Raw genomic sequence first — 18,935 nt, 5'->3', positions numbered from 1 at the left:
GTTGGATCAGAATCTACCATTTTGCTAATTATTTTCTATTTGTTCAGCTATTCTTTTCTTCCTTTTCCTTTTTTTTTTTTGCTTGGATTAATTGTGGTACCATTTTATCTCCATTATTGACTATACCTTTTTGAAAAAACTTTTTAATGGTTACTTCAGTGTTTATAATATACAACTTTACTTGATCAAAGTCTACCTTTAAATAATATTATATTGTTTCATGTATATTGTAAGGATTTTAATATGCTTCATATTTCTCCCCCTGTTTTTGCTATCATTGTCATATATATAACCTTTACAGAAACAATAAACACAATACTTTGCTAATATTTTTGCTTCAGCCATTTACCATCTAAAGCAATTAAAAATAAAGTGAATATTTTAATCTTGCATTCCATTTTTAGCACTCTTCATTTCTTTTTTGGATCCAAGTTTCTGTCTGGTGTCAGATTTCTGGTCATATTAATTTTGCCCAAACAACTTTCTTTGACATGTTAAATCTGTTGGCAGAGAATTTTCTGTTTTTATTTGTCGGATAGTGTATTTATTTATTTATTTTTGAAAGATATTTTTACTAGATGTACAATTCTGGGTTGATTTTTTTTTTTTCTTCTGGTATTTTAAAGGTGTCGCTCCATTTTCTTCTAGCTTGTTTGGTTTCTGATGAGAAGTCTGCTGTAAATGTTGTCTTTTTCCTCTGTGTGTAATGTGTCTTTTTTTCCCCTCTCATTGCTTTCAAGACTTTGTCTTTTGTTTTTTTAGCAGTTTGTTTTAGCAGTCTTTAGCAGTTATGGCCAGTTGTTTGTGTGTATGTTTGTGGTAGAGGAGAGGAAATTATCCTGCTTGATACTCTCTGAGCTTCTTGGATCTATGGTTTGGTGTTCATTTTTAGTTTTGGAAAATTCTCAGCCAAATATTTCTTCAGATATTTCTTCTGCCCCATTCCTTCTTTTCTCCTTCTGGTATTAACAGAATTACATTGTAGTAGTCAGCATCCATGATGACTCCAGTGATCCCTGCCTCTTAGTATTTTTTGTTTGTTTGTTTTTGTTTTTTCTTTTTTTTTTTTTGGCTGCACTGCATTGTGAGATCTTACTTAGTTCCCTGACCAGGGATGGAACCCAGGCCCCCTACAGTGGAAGTGCAGAGTCCTAACCACTGGACTTCCAGGGAATTCCCTGTGCCTCTTAGTATTAATGCCCTTGAGTAGTCCTTTTCTACATTGTACCAGGATTGGTTGTCTGTGTGACAGATAGCATGCATCAGAAGCGATGGTGTGTCACTTCTTAGATTAGGTTATAAAAGACTGGGAATTCCTTCTTGGGCACTCTTGTTTCTTCCATCTCTCTTGGATCACTTGTTGTGGGGAAGCAAGTTCCATGCTGTGAGGAGCCCTGTGGAGAGGCCCACATGCTGAGAAACTGAAGCCTCCAGACAAAAACCAGTGAAGGGCTACTCCCTGCCTATAGCCACATGAATGAGCAGCAATTAAATCTTGAGATAACTGCAACCCCAGGCAATAGCACGCTTCACCTTTGTGAGATACCGTGAGCCAGAACCATTCAGTCAAGCTACTCTCAGATCCCTGACTCTTAGAAGCTGTGTGAGATAATAAATGTTTTTTCAAGCTGCTAAATTTTGGGGATTAATTGTTACACAGCAGTAGACAACTAATGCATGCATGTATATTGGACCATTTGATATTGTCCAACAGCTCTTATGTATTTTTTTAACCTTTTATTCTCTTTTTGTTTCAGTTTGGATAATTTCTTTTGACCTGTCTTAATGTATGTTGTTTCTTTCCTCACTTGTGTTGGGTCTGTTGAGGAGCCTGCTGAAGGCATTCTTCATTTCCATCTGGTTTTACATGCTATTCACCTTTTTCATTAGAGCCTCTAACAGATTAATCAAAATTATTTAAAATTTCCTATCAGATAGCTTCAACATCTGTGTCATGTCTGAGTCTGGTTCTGTTGATTGCTTTGTCTTTTGGCAGTATGTTGCTTTTTTTTCTGGGCAGAATTTATATGCAGATTTTAGGACTCACCTTCTCTGTGGTTTCCTCCCTTCTTCAGATTCCGCCTTAACTTTCTATATGCTCTGGCCAGTCCTGAACAGTGCCCTCTGACATTTCAAGCCATAAATGCTGTGGCTTTCTGTTGTAAGGCAGTGATGAATTAGGGAATACCCTCAGGCAAAAAGATAGAACATTGTAGCTCTTACCAGTGCAGCATCTGCTTCTTGAATGTAGATTCCCCTCCACCTTCTGCCTACATTTGATTGCCTTCTAGTGCCTTCAAATAGGGTTTTTTGGGGTTGTCTTTTTTTGTTGCTTTTGGTCCAGATTTTCTAATTCTTGTTGTGGGAGGGTTGGTTAGTCTGACCAAACTACTCTGCCATTAACAAAAGCTGGAAGCCTACTAGTTGCAAGAACAGTTTGGTAAACACAGATCTGATCATGTCATTTCCCCATTGAAGCCCTTAAATCTCTTTCCATTTATTAATGTTCTTGCCTTTCTCTGTAGCCACGTAAACTGGTCTCATGCACTATGCTCTAATCATACTGGCTGTTTCAGCAAATAGCAAATTCACATCATTTGTCTTATGCTCACTCTAAGGAAATTTATAATTGCTTACCCTGTGTAAATTATTTATCTTACTATGGCTCTCTGTGTTTATCTTGGGATGATCATATTCTTGTGTTCAAGTCCATCTCCCACTTACCGGGTATAACTATGGACAAGTTACTTAACCTTTTTATACCTCGGTTTCTTTCTTTCTTTTTTTTTTTTGGCCATGCCGCATGGCTTATGGGATCTTGGTTCCCCGACCAGGGATTGAACCCAGGCCCTCAGCAGTGAAAGCATGGAGTCCTAACCAGTGGACCCCCAGGGACTTCCCATACACCTCAGTTTCTTATGTGTGAAATGGGGATAAAAATTAGTATCACTCCTACCTAAGAGGTTTCTTGTGAGAATTAAATGGATTGATATATATATATAAAGTGCTTAGAACAGTGCCTGGTACCTGGGAAACATTCAGTATATAATAATAATAATTATTCTCAAAAGCTCAGATGATTTGATTCTAGTGTATATTTATTTATATTCTATATTAAAAAAATTGTTATCGTTTCTTAATATATATGATGAGAATCACCAACCTCTGATTAGATTCCATGTGTTTTTAGTTGCCATGTGATTTATCTTATAAAAAATAAAATATTTTTTCCTCCTAACCCAACCTTAGGGATGATAGAAATTTAAGAAACAAAGGCCTAATAAGTGGTGTGAAGTCACTCAGTAAAGAAGAATTGAGTGCAGAATTATTAAACTTATCTCTGAACACAGTTGTATGTCATCAGCCTTGTATATCTAAACAACAATTGAAAGCAGGTAGTATTCTTACTACAAATAATTAGAAATATATCATATTTTATGTACTAAGAATATTGATAACAGTTGGAATTAATAGTAAATTTTTATTTTGTACATTGAAAGTAACATTGTTTGGAGTATTTTCTGGCACAAATGGTAGAGATGAATGAATATTATAATGGTAATCCAAGAGAAAATATAACATTATTGCCTTCTACATATACTTTTACAAATTAATTTGAATTTTTGTCTGTACACTCACATACATTTTTATATATTTATAATCACTGTGTGCATCCTATTTTTTACCTCAGAGTATACCTTTTAAATTAATAGTAGCCACAGGAAATAATTCATTTGAGGTAGAGAGAAATTTTTAGTTTATTTTAAAAATTAGTTCCATATTCGTAACTTTCTATTAATACAGTAAAAACTCAGTAGTAGAGAAACTTGAAGGACTCTAGTAATAATTTTTTTTAAATTTGAACAAATATTTAAGAAAGCTAAAGGCAATACTGCTGTTTTATCTCTTTTTTTCCACCAGAATAATCTGTTCTATCGCTTGGTATTTGTTGAAATATATTAAATCTTACATAATTTAAAAATACATCCCTCAATTTCCCTCTGTGGGAAAAATAATTATTGAAGTCTCTAAAAGCATATGTATATGCTTCATGTATTCATATATCACATGCTACTTATTTGACCTTTTTGGTAATAAAATTTCTTTTGTCATAATATTCAAAATGGCATTTAGAGGGAGTAACAGAATATTCTAGTATATGGTTTTTCAAGGGAAACATGCGTTTGGTTTGCCCATTATATTACTCTCATTTTAAATCCTTGGTTTGTATTTGTAGGGATGTGCCCCTTAATACATTGAATTTTGCCATAAAGAAATTGCAGTTGTTTGCAGGTGTCAAAGTAGTAATTATATTGAAATAATATCAATTAAAATAATCAAAACTTATTTTAGAAGGGGAAGGAATAAAAGTGGTTAAGTCAGAGCTTTTAGTCTTTTCAAAGCAATTTATTAAATGTGAGTTGCAATTGGAAGAATATATTATCTTTGGAAGAAAACACATTTTGATCCATAGTTCTTGGTTTTCTATTATAAATAGATGCAAAGCATTATTTTAATTTTTACTTTTTTTGAAAATAATAAAATTTAAACTTTGGTTAAAATATCACACACATTTCTCAAATTTCTATTTTAGTAAAAACATTTTGTCTCCTTTTGTCAAAAGGTAAAGCTTTTGCTCATGTGATATATTTATGTTGAGTCTAAAACAACTATACTAGAAATAAATGTTTCTAAATACTGTTTTATTTTTATTTTAAAAATTATTTATTTATTTATTTTGGCTGTGCCGCATGGCTTGCGGGAGTTCCTCAACCACGGATTGAACCCCGGCCACGGCAAGCGAAAGCCTGGAATACTAACTGCTAGGCCACCAGGGAACTCCCATGAATACTGTTTCAAAAATAAAGTATTCATTTGTTTTTAGGATCAAACACTAATTATATCCATTAAATGTTTATTATTTATGGCCAAATACTAATTATATATGTAAAATATTTACTATTAGTGTCCTAAATAAAGCCTGTAACTATTTGTTTTAAAGAAGCAACACCTTTAGAGAAGAGCTGTGAGGAGGAATCTACAAACTCTGGACTCTGCATTCCACTTGAAAGCATTGTATCTGATCTTGAAAAATCTCTTGGAACAGCTTTATCTTCAATATTAGAAACAGAAATGAAAATTGCTTTTGGAAACCTTTGGATGGAGGTGATTATTTCAACTCTTAGTTGAAAATTTCCTTTTTATTGCTGAAGATTTATTACCTTATTTTAAGAAATATTACTTATATAAGATGTGTAAGCTTTATTGTAATAATCTACATCACATTATATTTTTTTCTTGAAGTTTTTGGAATAACTCTTTGAACGCTAAGTGTTGGGCATTTCCTAAAGATTAGGACTCTATTTTATCATTCATTTATTTTGAATTTTTATAGAGCAGGTTCTTATTAGTTACCTATTTTATACATATTAGTGTATACATGTCAATCCCAATCTCCCAATTCATACTACCACCATCACCCCCACCCTCCCTTCCCCCCTTGGTGTCCATATGTTTGTTCTCTACATCTTATCATTCATTTTTTTCAGTGAACAAATATTTATTGTGTGTCTACAGCGTATCAGACACATTGCCTCCATGGAGCTTAAATTGAATTCAGAAAACCTCTCATTTTAAGTTTATTTGAGTCAAAATGTCTAGTATAGGGAATTGCCTTAGCAATATGTTTTCAGAAAGAGAAGTTAAATGTTAGCTTATGTCATGTAAATATGAGAATCAGAGTATAAATTTGATATTAGTAAAATATTTTGAATTTTCTTTAGATTCACATCTTTTCTGCAATCAGTAAAACACTACATTTGGCAATAGTGGCCTTCTTAGTTTAATGTTTGTTTGCTATTCACATTTATCATTAGGAGAAACTTTGTTTCCCATCAGTTGTATCTCTTCCAGATATTCAGTGAGGTTCTAATATTTGCCAATGTGGCTTGATTATATTATCAAGTCTTGAACCAAGATGATGAAGAATGATCAGATTCTTCTAGGAAGGTTGACGTAAATTAGATTTCATAACAGAGTCTAGGAAAGTCATTGCATATGAACGGTTCAAAAAAGGATGTGCTGACATCTTGTAGTACTAAATGATCAATCTTCTTTGTAAACATGTCTTTACAAGAGTGTAGCAAGTGTCAATTATAGTTGGCAATTTTTTTCTATATAGATTATTTTCTCTAGTTTTATGAAATAGATTGATTTCCTCATAGAAGTGACCATGTTGAAAAGTAGATCGACAACTTTTGCTGATTAGAACTATGCTTCTTCTGATTAGAACAGTGTTTTTGCACACATAGTTTCTGAAGCTGTGAGGATTAATACTAATATGAATTTTACAAAAGCAATTTGCAGTGGAATTAGCATTTTAAGATTGTGATTGGCGTTTAATAAAACATCTTTTAGTTTTAAAAGAATTCAACTATGTTTTGCCTGGAAATATATGTAGGAATTCCTAAATAGGTACTTTTAAATAATAGGAATAATAAATAAATCAATGATGCTATTTTTTTCTAGGTGCTGTACTTGAAACCACCATGGACTCTAATACATTTATTACAGTGCTTTAGAAAACATTGGTTGGCTGTATTTGGATTAGTTGTGGAAAAGAACTTGCTTTTAACTGTTGAGAGCCTATATGAAAATCTCTCTAAAGGTTTGAATCTTTTATCTTGTCTTTGGAAGTGTTGTATTAAAGTCAGACTAATAGATATACTCCATGGAATGTGAAGATGAATTAATAAGAGATTTGTCAATTAGTTCTTAACCATTTATACTTCTAATTTCTTAAGGAAATTTATGGCAGCTGGATGCAGTTCCTAGAGCTTGTAACTGTTAATTGTATCATTGTTGATGTTCCTGGATATTGTGAATATATAATTTTTAATAATGTTTGAAAACTTTTAAAAGTTTATTTAGGTATGCAAATAGAATTATGTGGATTTTTTTTCATTTCTCATCGTGTTTAACACACAAACTTTTTTCCTTTTTTTTTTTTTTTTTGCAGTACGCGGGCCTGTCACTGCTGTGGCCTCTCCCATTGCAGTGCACAGGCTCCGGATGCGCAGGCTCCGCGGCCATGGCTCATGGGCCTAGCCGCTCCGTGGCATGTGGGATCTTCCCGGATCAGGGCACGAACCCGTGTCCCCTGCATCGGCAGGCGGACTCTCAACCACTGCGCCACCAGGGAAGCCCAACACACAAACTTTGACTACATTTCATGTACTAATTTAAAAAATAGTTTATCAAGGTTTCTATTTAAAATACATGGATAAGGAATAGGAAACGTTTGGCTTTGGTGCAGAGTGAATTTTAGAACCAAGACAAGACTAAAATCAACCACTTAGTTGGTAGTTTTAAAACTATGTTGCACAGAACCTTCTTGAAGTGCCTCTGGAGTTGCCACAGATTGGAGGTGGAAAGGTTGATGGGGAGCCTGATAATAGCGAGCCTTTGGCCCTCAACCCCAACTTTAGCCATTCATCTTTCTTTTGTTTGTTTATATATAGAGATTCCATGTATGATTAAAAAAGATTTTCTGCTAAGAAGCAAAAGATGCGAAAAGCCCTGGTCTAATGTTATTAAAGTCTGTGTTTTATTGATATGATTAAGGAAATAAGACTTGAGAGGGTAAGTGATTTGTCCAAAGTGAACAACTAGATTTGTCTTGCTATACCTTTAAAAAGCAAAGTATAACCATTGTTAGGATGTTCAGTTGGTTCTTGACTGTTCTTAAACTTCTAACATGAAGTGATCTATTTTGTTTATTATTATATGTATTAGTTATATCCTGTCTACTTTTAAAAAAATAACTGGGTATATGTGAGCCTTTACATGACCACCTGAGTACAGGAGGTTTTAAGTTAGGCTTTAAGGTACAAGAGCCAGGTAATGAAGAATAAGAAAGATAGTTTTACTATAAAGCATGTGAAAATAATTGAACACCCTTGAAGACAGATTTTGACACTAAGCTTCCTGGAAACTAAGATAAAACAAAAACATTCTATGGAGGGGTATGCCAGTTCTCTCTCTCTCCTCAAGTATAAACTCTTTGAAAATGTTTTACATCTTTAAAAACTTCCCCAGGGAATTTAAAGTGCCTAGTCAATACCTTATGACTTATATATGGAATAAGTCATAAGATGTAAGTCAATACCTTATGACTTATATATGAATATCTATTTTTAAAAGCTACTGATTTTTTTAAAAAAGACACACTTTCCAGGCATTGATCTTTAACTATGGAAAATATTTATTGGGATATTATTATATAAGGAATATATATATATGGAATGACATGCTGGACATGTCTCCAAAGCAGTTTTACAAGATATATAGAGACATTGTCCATATCTTTTACTAGTTGGTTCTATCAAAAGAGAAAGTCCATAGGGTTTCCCTGGTGGCGCAGTGGTTGAGAGTCCGCCTGCCGATGCAGGGGACACGGGTTCGTGCCCCGGTCCGGGAAGATCCCACATGCCATGGAGCGGCTGGGCCCGTGATCCATGGCCGCTGGACCTGCGCGTCTGGATCCTGTGCTCTGCAACGGGAGAGGCCACAACAGTGAGAGGCCCGCATACTGAAAAAAAAAAAAAAGTCCATAAATCATCTTGAACAAGATTTTCAAAAATGGGATCTTGAACAAGATTTTCAAAAATGGGATATCTAGTTGCCATGTTCCATTTGTCCGTTTTTCCAGGGCTGGGCACTGTTTTGCTCTTACACACAGCTTAGAGGTAGTAGTCAGCAGCTCTAACTATTTCTTTCTAGTAACAAGAAAACTGAAGAGACAGTGACTGCTCCTTTTGCTAAAAACTCATTTTGAGGATTATTGTGTGCATAATTTATTGATCCTTGATCTGAAAGAATCTGATGCCTAATATTTACTGACTTGTGAAGAACACATAATAGAATTATAAAAATGCCTTCTGCTCTAAAATAAGTTTGAATTAGAAAAACTCACAGTTCATGATTTTGTTTATAATCTTTTAATAGTATCCTCAGCTGTTGAATTATACATGTGTTTAACTACAGTATACCAAGCGTGTATCTTTAGATCAATTTGTAGAAATTTGTGTAGAAGATGAGTAGTAGCTTTTTCTGACTTTGTAGTCCCTATTAACTTTAACCTAAATAATTATTGATCTTATATAAGCATTATTTCAACTATATAGATTTTATGTTGTGTCTAGGTACTGAATTGATCATTGTTATTATACTTTTGCCCATAATCTTAGTAAAGAATTCTTGTAAGACAGAAATCAAATGATTAATTCAAGGATATAAGCCTTACCAAACATAGCCTACACTGGAGAAGCACCCTTAAGAGAAGTTGTGCCCAATTTCTTTTTCTGAGGAGATTTACCTACGTTCTGTCTTCTGTAGCATCTCTCATCTCTTCTTTTCCCACAGGAATTTAAACTAGTCATTGATTTAAAAAATAACTAGGGGCTTCCCTGGTGGCACAGTGGTTGAGAGTCCGCCTGCCAATGCAGGGGACACGAGTTCGTGCCCCGGTCCGGGAAGATCCCACATGCCGTGGAGCGGCTGGGCCCGTGAGCCATGGCCGCTGAGCCTGCGTGTCCGGAACCTGTGCTCCGCAGCGGGAGGGGCCACAACAGTGAGAGGCCTGCGTACCACAAAAAAAAAATAAAATAAAATAACTAGAAGTGTTTTGTAAGGAGATAGACTGGTTGTTTGCTTGATAAAAGGGAAGCCAGAAGCTTGGCTATAACCATCACATTAGATTAGAATTTCTGAATTTGTGTAATTAATTATGAAAATCTATTTTTTATTTTCACTTAACCTTTCAATATTTCACAAGCAAATACTTGTTGTGTAAGTTATACAGAGAAACTCTTTATTTTTTTTAACTCACAGTGCCAGTGAAAAACCATGCCAGTGTTTCAGACTATAACAGAATTTCTGAAGCTGTGAGCATTAAAAGAAAACAAAACAAACACATTGTAGCATGGTTATTTTAAATGCCTTCAAAATCTATTATGTAGTATTCTGTCTTAATAATAGAAATAGTTTTTTTTCTGTTCTGAATTTTGGTGACATTAGAAAGTTATTCAACTTCATTGTTCATAACTTTTTGAATCTGAAATTATTGACACCACTTCTCCCAATTGGTTTGAGAACTTAATGCAGGCGATTTTAGTTCCTTGAGAAAAAATTGTTATATCTTTAAATTATTACTTGTAGATTAACTCACTTCGCTAATTTATGGGGGAAAAAAATTCTACTAGCGTCTCTTGCCCACAGCTCACTGTTACCCAAATTGCTTACTTTTCGCTGAGGTTATATTGTGTCCAGAGAGAACACATTTTCAATAAATCTAGTATTACCTTTCAAAGTTTGAAGGTAAATCACTACATGATAACTGAGTTGATTATGAAAGGTTCTGCATATAATTTAAGTGCTTACCGCCAAAATGTGACTCTCTGATACCTCAACAGTAATATGTATACAAACAACCTCAGTTTTGAAAATCTGTGGTTTAACTCGTTTGGTGGTTATCTCTTTTCTGAAGAGTTTAATGTTCTTTCATTTTCTTTTACTTTTTTTAAATTGAGGTATAGTTGATTTACAACGTTGTGTTAGTTTCTGGTGTATAGCGGAGTGATTCAGTTATATATATATATATGCATATTCTTTTTCATATTCTTTTCCATTATGGTTTATTAAAGGGTATTGAATATAGTTCCCTGTGCTATACAGTAGGACCTTGTTGTTTGTCTATTTTATATATAGTATGTTGCACATTTTACTTTTACTTTGAAGTTGACCTTGTTAAGGGACATTCTGGAATCTGAATATAGTCTCGGTATCCAGGACCCACAAGGATAGCAAAATTCTCAATGCTCAGGTCCCTTATATGAAATGGTATAGTATTTGTGTATAACCGACACACATTCTCCTGTATACGTTAAATCATCTCTAGATTATTTGTAATACCTGATACAATGTAAATGCTATGTAAATAGGTGCCAGTGCACAGCAAATTCAGGTTTCACTTTTTGGAACTTGACGGAACTTTGTTGCCAAATATTTTCGATCCATGGTTGATTGAATCTATAGATGTGGAACTGGTGGATATGGAGGGAAGGCTGTACAGAATACCAGAATGAACCCCAAGAACTTTGTCTAAAACTAAGTCTAATTGTTGCTTTTTACACAAGAGAGATAAATTAGGAGTAGCCTATAGGTGTAAATGCATACGCTTCTTAAATTTCATAATTATTATTACATTGGTTTTCCAAAAACATTTTTGTGTTGTATACTCATTCTTACATATTTTTTCCTTCTTAATTTTCTGTTACCAGCTAACAATGCAGTGGATTTTACAACAGTGAAATTGCTGCTTCAGGATTCTAAAAGTTTGCTACATGCTTTCAGTACAAGGTCAAATTATGATGGTATTCTTCCACAGGCCTTTGCTCAAGTAAACAAACTACTCCAAACATTTATAGAGGTAAGATACCTTTGGAATGCCACTTAGAGTAGCTAATCACATGCGTTCTAAAAATGTATTGGGCAGACAGCAGTAGGTAAAAGATTTTAACTTATTCTAACATACTAAAAGTAAATATTAAGTGAATTGAATGGCGAGTAAGCAATCCTTATTACAAGTTATAAAACACATCCTCTTGTGGAAGCAGTGTCACAGCAGTTGTTGGGATTTTATTTTATTTCATTTATGAATAGAAGAAAGCTATGCATTGTTGCTGACTACTCATTTTTCAGTGCTCCTGACCAGTGGATCACAACTTGCATCAAGATACTTTGGAAATTTTTTAAACATTCAGATGCCAAGGCCCTCTCAAATTTTACTGAATAAAACTTCTGGCAGTGGTACCCAGTAATGTTTTTGTTCTTGTTTCATGTTTTATTTTGAAATAGTTTCAAACTTACAAAAAAATTACAAGAGTAATATAAAGAATTCTCATATATATCCTTTACCCCGATTTCCCAATGTTAATATTTTATCACATTTGCTTTATTGTTTTCCCTATCTACCTGTCTACTTATCTAACCAAAATATTTTTTCTGAACTGTTTTAAGAGTATGATGCAGATATCATTCTCCTTTACCCCTAAATATTTCCATATATTTATATCCTAAAGAATAAGGGTATGTTATGTAACTAGTATAATTAATCAGAAAATTAATATTGACATAATTATCTAACCTGCAGACCCTATTCAAACTTGCCAATCGACCTACCAATTTTTTAACAAGTCTCCTCATGTGAGTCTTACGCAGTCCACCTAGCACTGATGGCCTTTTTGCCCCTTTAAAGTAACTATGGGAGTTTTGTCCCTGGTAATACTGTATTTCTACAGTCTCGTAATTTCAAATCTAGAAAATTCTGGATAGCTTATATGCCTGAAATTGCTCAAAAAACTCAGCATCACAATTACTAGGTAAGCTATTAATGGTACTTTCATCTAGTATGTATATATCATATTCTTTTTTTCTTTGAGTTATTGGCCAGGTTTTTCTCAATGATTTTTTCTGGTAACATAGGTCCCACTACTTATGAAGTAATGAAAGGATTAGATGATATTATACTTAGTCATAGTTGGTGAGGAAAGAACTTACTTGCTTGTAAGAGAGTATCTTACAGAGTGAAAAAGCATCTTTTTGATAAACTCATAGGAAATATATGATAATTCTTGAGGAAATAATTGATTTAAGGGGTGAATGATCTTTTGGTTTAAGATGACCAAAACATCGGTAGTTATATTTTTCTATGGCAAGTGTGACTTTTAGAGCCTTTAGTAGGGAAGAATGGACCTGGAAATGTAGGAGTTGCAGCTTGAGTACTGTACTTGAACTGTGCAGGGGAAAATACATTATCCTTTTCCCTCACAGAACTGAGCCCTGAACCCCATCTTTACTGAAACAGACATGGTGAACAAGATGAAAAGTTCACGATACTCACAGGCTTAGCAGTTTTTGAATTAAAATTATTGAGAATAAAAAAAATTAGGATTGACTGAGATAAAAATGTTAATGAATATCAAGATTCTTTCATCAATTGGAAACCTAGCAATGGGAGTTACTATGAAAATGTGATGTTAAAATTTAGTGTTGTTTATCACATAATGGTATGCCTAAGATATATTGCCTCCTTTTAAAAATATTGAATTATTACTTAGTAAGTTATTTCTTCTTGGATCCTGATTTTCCAGTTGTCACATTGGTAAGCTTCAAGAAGGCAAGTGGCAAAGAATCTAGTATCCTCATTAGTGCATTTCCCTCAACACTCGGCATTAGTCTGATTGCTTGAAACAACCTGTGTTGTTTCCACAGTTAGAGCTCTCAAGTGTTGCTTTATTTTCATGTTTGAAACAATTCATTGTCCCAAGTCAGCCAGGAACATTGTGATTTAGCTTGGGCTTTTAAAATACACTTTCAATAGTGTTTTGTCTTGTAGAATACATTAGATTTGATATATGACCTGAATACTTAGTCATGTGTCACTAACATGAGCAACAACAACAAGTAGATTACCTCCAGGAATAGAGTACCTAAATATAGTAACTATAAAAAAAAATTCCCCCTATCTGAATTTACCAAGTGTAGAAAATCTGGAAAAGAGAAATATTCATTATTTGTTTGCTTCTGAGAAACAAAAATGGGAAGTTAAGTAGCATCATTTTCCAGATTTTTGTATAGATGGGGTGGAGAAAAGGATATATATTTTTTTCTTTTATAAGCCTTTTAACCACCATAAAAAAAAAAGACTTGCTCTTCCAGGAGATAGAATAATTTAAATAAGTCTTGTTAATAAACTTTAGGCTTGTGTGCCTCAGACTTCCCATGCTGACTAGTTGTGTTTTTACCTTCTGGTTATTTAACCTCTCTGAGCCTTAATCCTTTCTTTTGTAAAAAGAGTATAATAATCTCTGCTTCAGACCTTTCATGACAAATAAATTAATATTTGTAGAGCACTTAGTGCCTAGCACATAGTCAGTGCTATATAAGTGTTTGAAAAAGCAATCCATTTGCATAGTTGTATACACTACTGTTTGACAGCTGAGGAAAAGCACTATGTGGTGAGTAAACACATTTATTTCAGAACAAAATACATCTTTCCATTCATGTGTATTTATTAAGTTCATAATTAATGTAAACAGGCAATTTTCTTCCTGTCTCAAAAGAAATAAAAGGGAAATATTCTCTTTATAGTTGGAGAGAGATTATAACCCCATTCATAGACTACTGAAGGTCAAATTCTGTTCATGCCTCTTAGCATCTGTGTGACCTTGCATGAGTTACTTATCCTTTCTGTGCCTCAGTTATAAAATATAGATAATCACAGATGTAATTGTGATGGTTAACTTTCTATCTATATATAAAGTTCTAAGAAAATTATAAGTAAAGTTCTTAGAAAATTCTTGTACATGAGAATGCTAAATAAATATTAACTGTTACAGTTTTGGAAATTTCCTTTCTTTTTAATTTGATAAACATGAAATTAATAAACCATGAATAATCCATGAAGCTAACCTTTGAAATCATACTTTTATCAACAAAGGAAACCTAGAGATTTTATTTAAGTTCACAAAGAAGTTATAGTAGTGCCAAGTCAAAAAACCCAAGTTAAAATCATAGTTAAAACTTTTTTTCCATTCTATCAGATATATTTTTCACCTAAGTTAATATTTTCCCCCAAGGTGATATTTTTAAAAAATCACTTGAACCAGTAGTATCACTCTTTTACCCTGCTTAAAAATATGCTCAGATCTATTCTTAAATACTTTTAATTGGTCATGCTATTTACTGTACCATCTCCGTCCATCAACTACCAAACTTCTTAAAAGAGCAGTCTATAACAGTTGTTTCCATTTCTTTGCTCACTTATTTCTTCATCCCTTACAAGTAGAATTCTACTTCTATACTCTGTAATAAATAGATTGGAAATATTGTTTGATATAAATGGAAAAGGAAATTTTTTTTTAGCTCTGATGCTATTCTGGGAATATTCTATACATAATCAAGGACAAAGAATAATCAGCACTTCCCAGAAAGCTAGAACATTTGTAAGCAACAATTAGCATTCTTTTTCTCTCACTTACTAGTGAAGGATTAGCTGCATATTATGTAATTCTTATTTCCCCAGGTCAAGGCAAAACTTAAGCAAAATCCTTCAAAAAATACAGCGGGTAAAAGGCAAGAAGATAATTCTTTGATGAAATCTAATAACCAAGAAATCACCATTTCCTCAGGTTCTCATCTTCCCCAACCCAACAGGCATCAAGAGATCTGGTCTATCCTAGAGAATGTTTGGATTACAATATATCAAAACAGGTACTAAATTTCCAAGAATTTTTGAATTTTAGGGTTTTCCATCATTACTCTTATTCATTAAATATTTAGTGTTTGGGTTGTGAGTTTAACAATATAGTTTGTACTAGATTATCTTAAGGGGGCCTTTTGTCAAATTTGTACCCTTAGAAACAGTGGTGCTTAACTAGGGGTGCGCATCACAATTATCTGGAGAGTTTAAAAAATATATATGCCTAGGTTCTAAGAAGTGCTGATTCAGTAGGACTTAAGTGAAGCCGAACTAGTGCTTCTCTCCAGGTGATTCAGATGTGAAACCTTGATGAGAATCATTGCCTATATATGTCAAAACCAATGAATAGTCACCAAGATTAGCTAAACGAATTAGCAGGATACAAAGCCTTAATCAGATTTAAAATAATGTAAAGAAAACATCAGTCTGGATAAGGGAAAATTCATGTAAAATTTTTTTAAAAGAAAGATAAATACTTTTACTTAAAACGGAGAAATACTTTTATTTCATACACATGAAGTATTATGGTCTTGGTAAAATGAAAAGATAGAGACCATTTGTGAGTAGTCTTTAAATAGGCTGCTGCTAGAGTAACTTAAAAAATTATTGAAAACAACTGGTTTTAAAGTAGGCCGACGCTCCCTTCCATACTTTTCCCCAAGACTATAGTCTTTATATAATTAATATGTTAATCTTACTGCGTGCTTTGTGGTATGATTTTGTCTCGAGGGCCCAGTTTGTTGTTTTGGATTAAGATCATTTATCTGTTCGAGTTGTCTACAAGAGCAGCAAAGTAATATTAGCACTCCACTTAAACATCTATTCTCAATCGGTCATAGATTTGGGACCCATTTTTAGTCCTTGACAACAATTAAAAATCTTTTTCAAACAAATATATAGTCTGTTATCCTAAAGAAATAACGATATCTGACATGTGAGGTAAAGAAAACATTTAAAATTTTGTATTTTCATATAAAGCAAAGGTTTTGATTTGTCCAGTCTTAATGTATTTTTAATGTTGTGGCTTATCAGATATTTTTGTTAGCCGAAAGTTGTATATGCCAGAAATGATCACTTTAAAAATAAAGTAGTTTAAAACAATATCTAAGATATTTTAATGTTCCTTTCATTTAGAAAACATTTGAGTACTTTATGTACCTTAGAACTGACCTATAATATACATACAATTTGTGTTGGATGTTACAGAGTTCTTGGTAATTTCTGGATAATAGACTTACATTATAGTACTTCAGTAAGTGGAAAATGCTTATATTATTTTATCAGTATATAGTTTTTAAAGCCTACTTTATTGTTTTCCATGCCTGGTTGTGTACCAGAGTCACTGTAGAACTTCTCAACATATTCATGTTTGAGCCTTTCACATAGAGATGGTCATGTGAAGATCTGGTAGGCCCTATGCACAATTTTTATAAAATAAAAAAAATAATTTTTATAAAACTATTATTAGAGCACCTATGCACAACCTTAAAGAGGTTGGGGTTAGCAGATGTAAGCTTTTATATATAGAATGGATAAACAACAGAGTCCTGTGACATAGCACAGAGATCTATATTCAATATCCTATGATAAACCATAATGGAAAAGTGTATAAAAAAAGAATGTACATATATGTATAACTGAATCACTGCTGTACAGCAGAAATTAACACAACATTGTAAATCAACTATACTTCAATAAAAAATCTTGAAAAATAAAATAAAATAACAGAAATCTATTCACTCAGTTCTGGAGGCTAGAAAGTCTGAAATCCAGGTGTCTGCAGAGTTGGTTCTTTTAGGAGGTTCTGAGGGAGAATCTATTCCATGACTGTCTCCTAGCTTCTAGTAGCTGCCAGCAGTATTTGTAGATATATCATCCCACTCTCTGCCTTTGTCTTCACATAGGGTAGTGCCCACCCTAATCCAGAATGACCTCATTTTAACTTAACTAATTATAAAGATCCTATTTTAAATAAGGCCACATTGAGGTTGTGGGTGAACATGAATTTTGGGGGGACACTGTTCAGCCCATACAGTATATGTTTTGATTTTTTATATGGTTGTTATTATTTGAGTACATTTTGTATACCTTAATTTTTCTGTTTCATAGATGGCATAAGCATCATTTTAATAGTTGTTTGGTCTTTCATCAGGTGGCTAATTTACTATTTATTAACACTTTTTTTATTGTTGAACATTTAGGTGATTACTAATTGTTACCCAGTTATGAATAATTATTAATATGTGATAGATTTCTAAAATTGGAATTACCAGAGTAAAGTGTATGAACACTTATAACATCCAGTTTCAGCAAACTCTAAATCTGATGTCTGATTTTTTTTCTTCATCCTTATGTACAGGAGTACTGTCAGTACTTACGTACTGACTTGAATATAAATTGATATTATTACTTCCCTTCCATCTCTTATGGTCTCTTAGAGTGAAACATTATTCACATAGCTTTTACAGTATTACTTTAGATTAGACCTGTATAGTTGTTGATCCATATCTTTTGCATGAATGGTAGCCTGGACATTCACAAGTTAGTCTTTTATTTCTAATTTAAATAGATTAGCATTATGAGAGAGGAGTTTTAAATATTACCTAATTTTATACACTAGAAATCGAAATACTTGAATTACACTAAATACGCATGTGTACCTACGAGCATTTTTTTCTCTATTTTAGCATGGATGTGTTTCAAAGATTGGGCTCAAATTCAGCTCTGATGTCTTCAAAAATAGCATCATTTGAAGAAGCATTTGTATATCTTCAAAAGTTAATGGAAGCTGTTAAGGTTATTCTTGAAGGAATTCAGAGGTAAATACTAACTAATTTTAAAGTTTATTACTTTCATCTTTCTTTTAGGTTTATCAGCTTTTTCAGAGTTGCTGGGAGTCTTCCAGCAAGTTTTATAAACTAACGGCTTTTAGATTTAACTTCTTTCCCTCCCTTGCAAAGAATCCCTGTTTCTAATTTGGACCACACGAATGTTTCCACTTTTTTCCTTTCTAGGAAAAAATAGACCAGATTATAAGCTTCATAAGGAAATTTATTTTCTTTATTGCATAACTATAGCTACAAGAACAGTGCCTGACACATAATGGGCACTCAGTAATTACTTGTTGAATGAAAAATATGTGTTAAGGTAATTATCACTGCCCTTTAAAAACAAATATATGTTAATGTTTGTAAACATGATTGATTTCATCCAATCCAGTCTCACAGTACCACAAACTGAAAAAGTTTGAGAAGCAACCTAGTTTTATGATGCTTTGAGACTTAATACATACGTGATTATTTTAAATATTTGTGACGTATATAGAAAACATAGTTCCAGAAAGGTATAGAATGGACCATACCAGCTGTGTCGTGTGAAGTCAGATGTTTTCTTTTGTGGCACTGAAGAAGAATACTAAACTTAATCTTGCAATTTTTTTCTTTATATTCCAAAGTTGCTTGACCTGAATTGGCATGCAGCTTGCTGACAGAAGAATACTGTTCTTTATAAATTAAAAAAACAAAATCAAAACTGATTTAATTTTAGCATGTCCAAGTTTTAAAAACTTGGATTTTTGAAACAATAGCAGCTTTTGGTTTTGTTTTCATTTCTC

At 33.2% G+C, this 18,935-nt stretch overlaps 1 protein-coding gene across 5 annotated transcripts in view; it reads left to right on the top strand.

Annotated features, from left to right (window-relative positions):
* SWT1 (SWT1 RNA endoribonuclease homolog) overlaps window positions 1-18,935 on the top strand; it is a 91,698-nt gene that overhangs the window by 28,358 nt on the left and 44,405 nt on the right. For 4 of the 5 annotated variants that reach the window (XR_009563260.1, XR_009563259.1, XM_030873042.2 and 1 more), the window contains exons 11-16: window positions 3,250-3,395; window positions 5,003-5,166; window positions 6,529-6,667; window positions 11,340-11,488; window positions 15,146-15,333; window positions 18,010-18,141. Coding sequence is in view for 2 of the 5 variants with exons in the window: in XM_030873042.2 (XP_030728902.1) it covers window positions 3,250-3,395; window positions 5,003-5,166; window positions 6,529-6,667; window positions 11,340-11,488; window positions 15,146-15,333; window positions 18,010-18,141 (918 nt within the window). In the remaining 3 variants the exon portion in view is untranslated. The remainder of the gene's footprint in view (window positions 1-3,249; window positions 3,396-5,002; window positions 5,167-6,528; window positions 6,668-11,339; window positions 11,489-15,145; window positions 15,334-18,009; window positions 18,142-18,935) is intronic. The other variant, XR_009563261.1, reaches the window with a different exon arrangement.

This window comes from Globicephala melas, chromosome 1 (assembly GCF_963455315.2).
Source record: "Globicephala melas chromosome 1, mGloMel1.2, whole genome shotgun sequence".
NCBI classification, from domain to species: Eukaryota; Metazoa; Chordata; class Mammalia; order Artiodactyla; family Delphinidae; genus Globicephala; species Globicephala melas.
The sequence above is the reverse complement of the archived record's forward strand: the minus strand, read 5'-3'. Positions and strand labels throughout refer to the sequence as shown.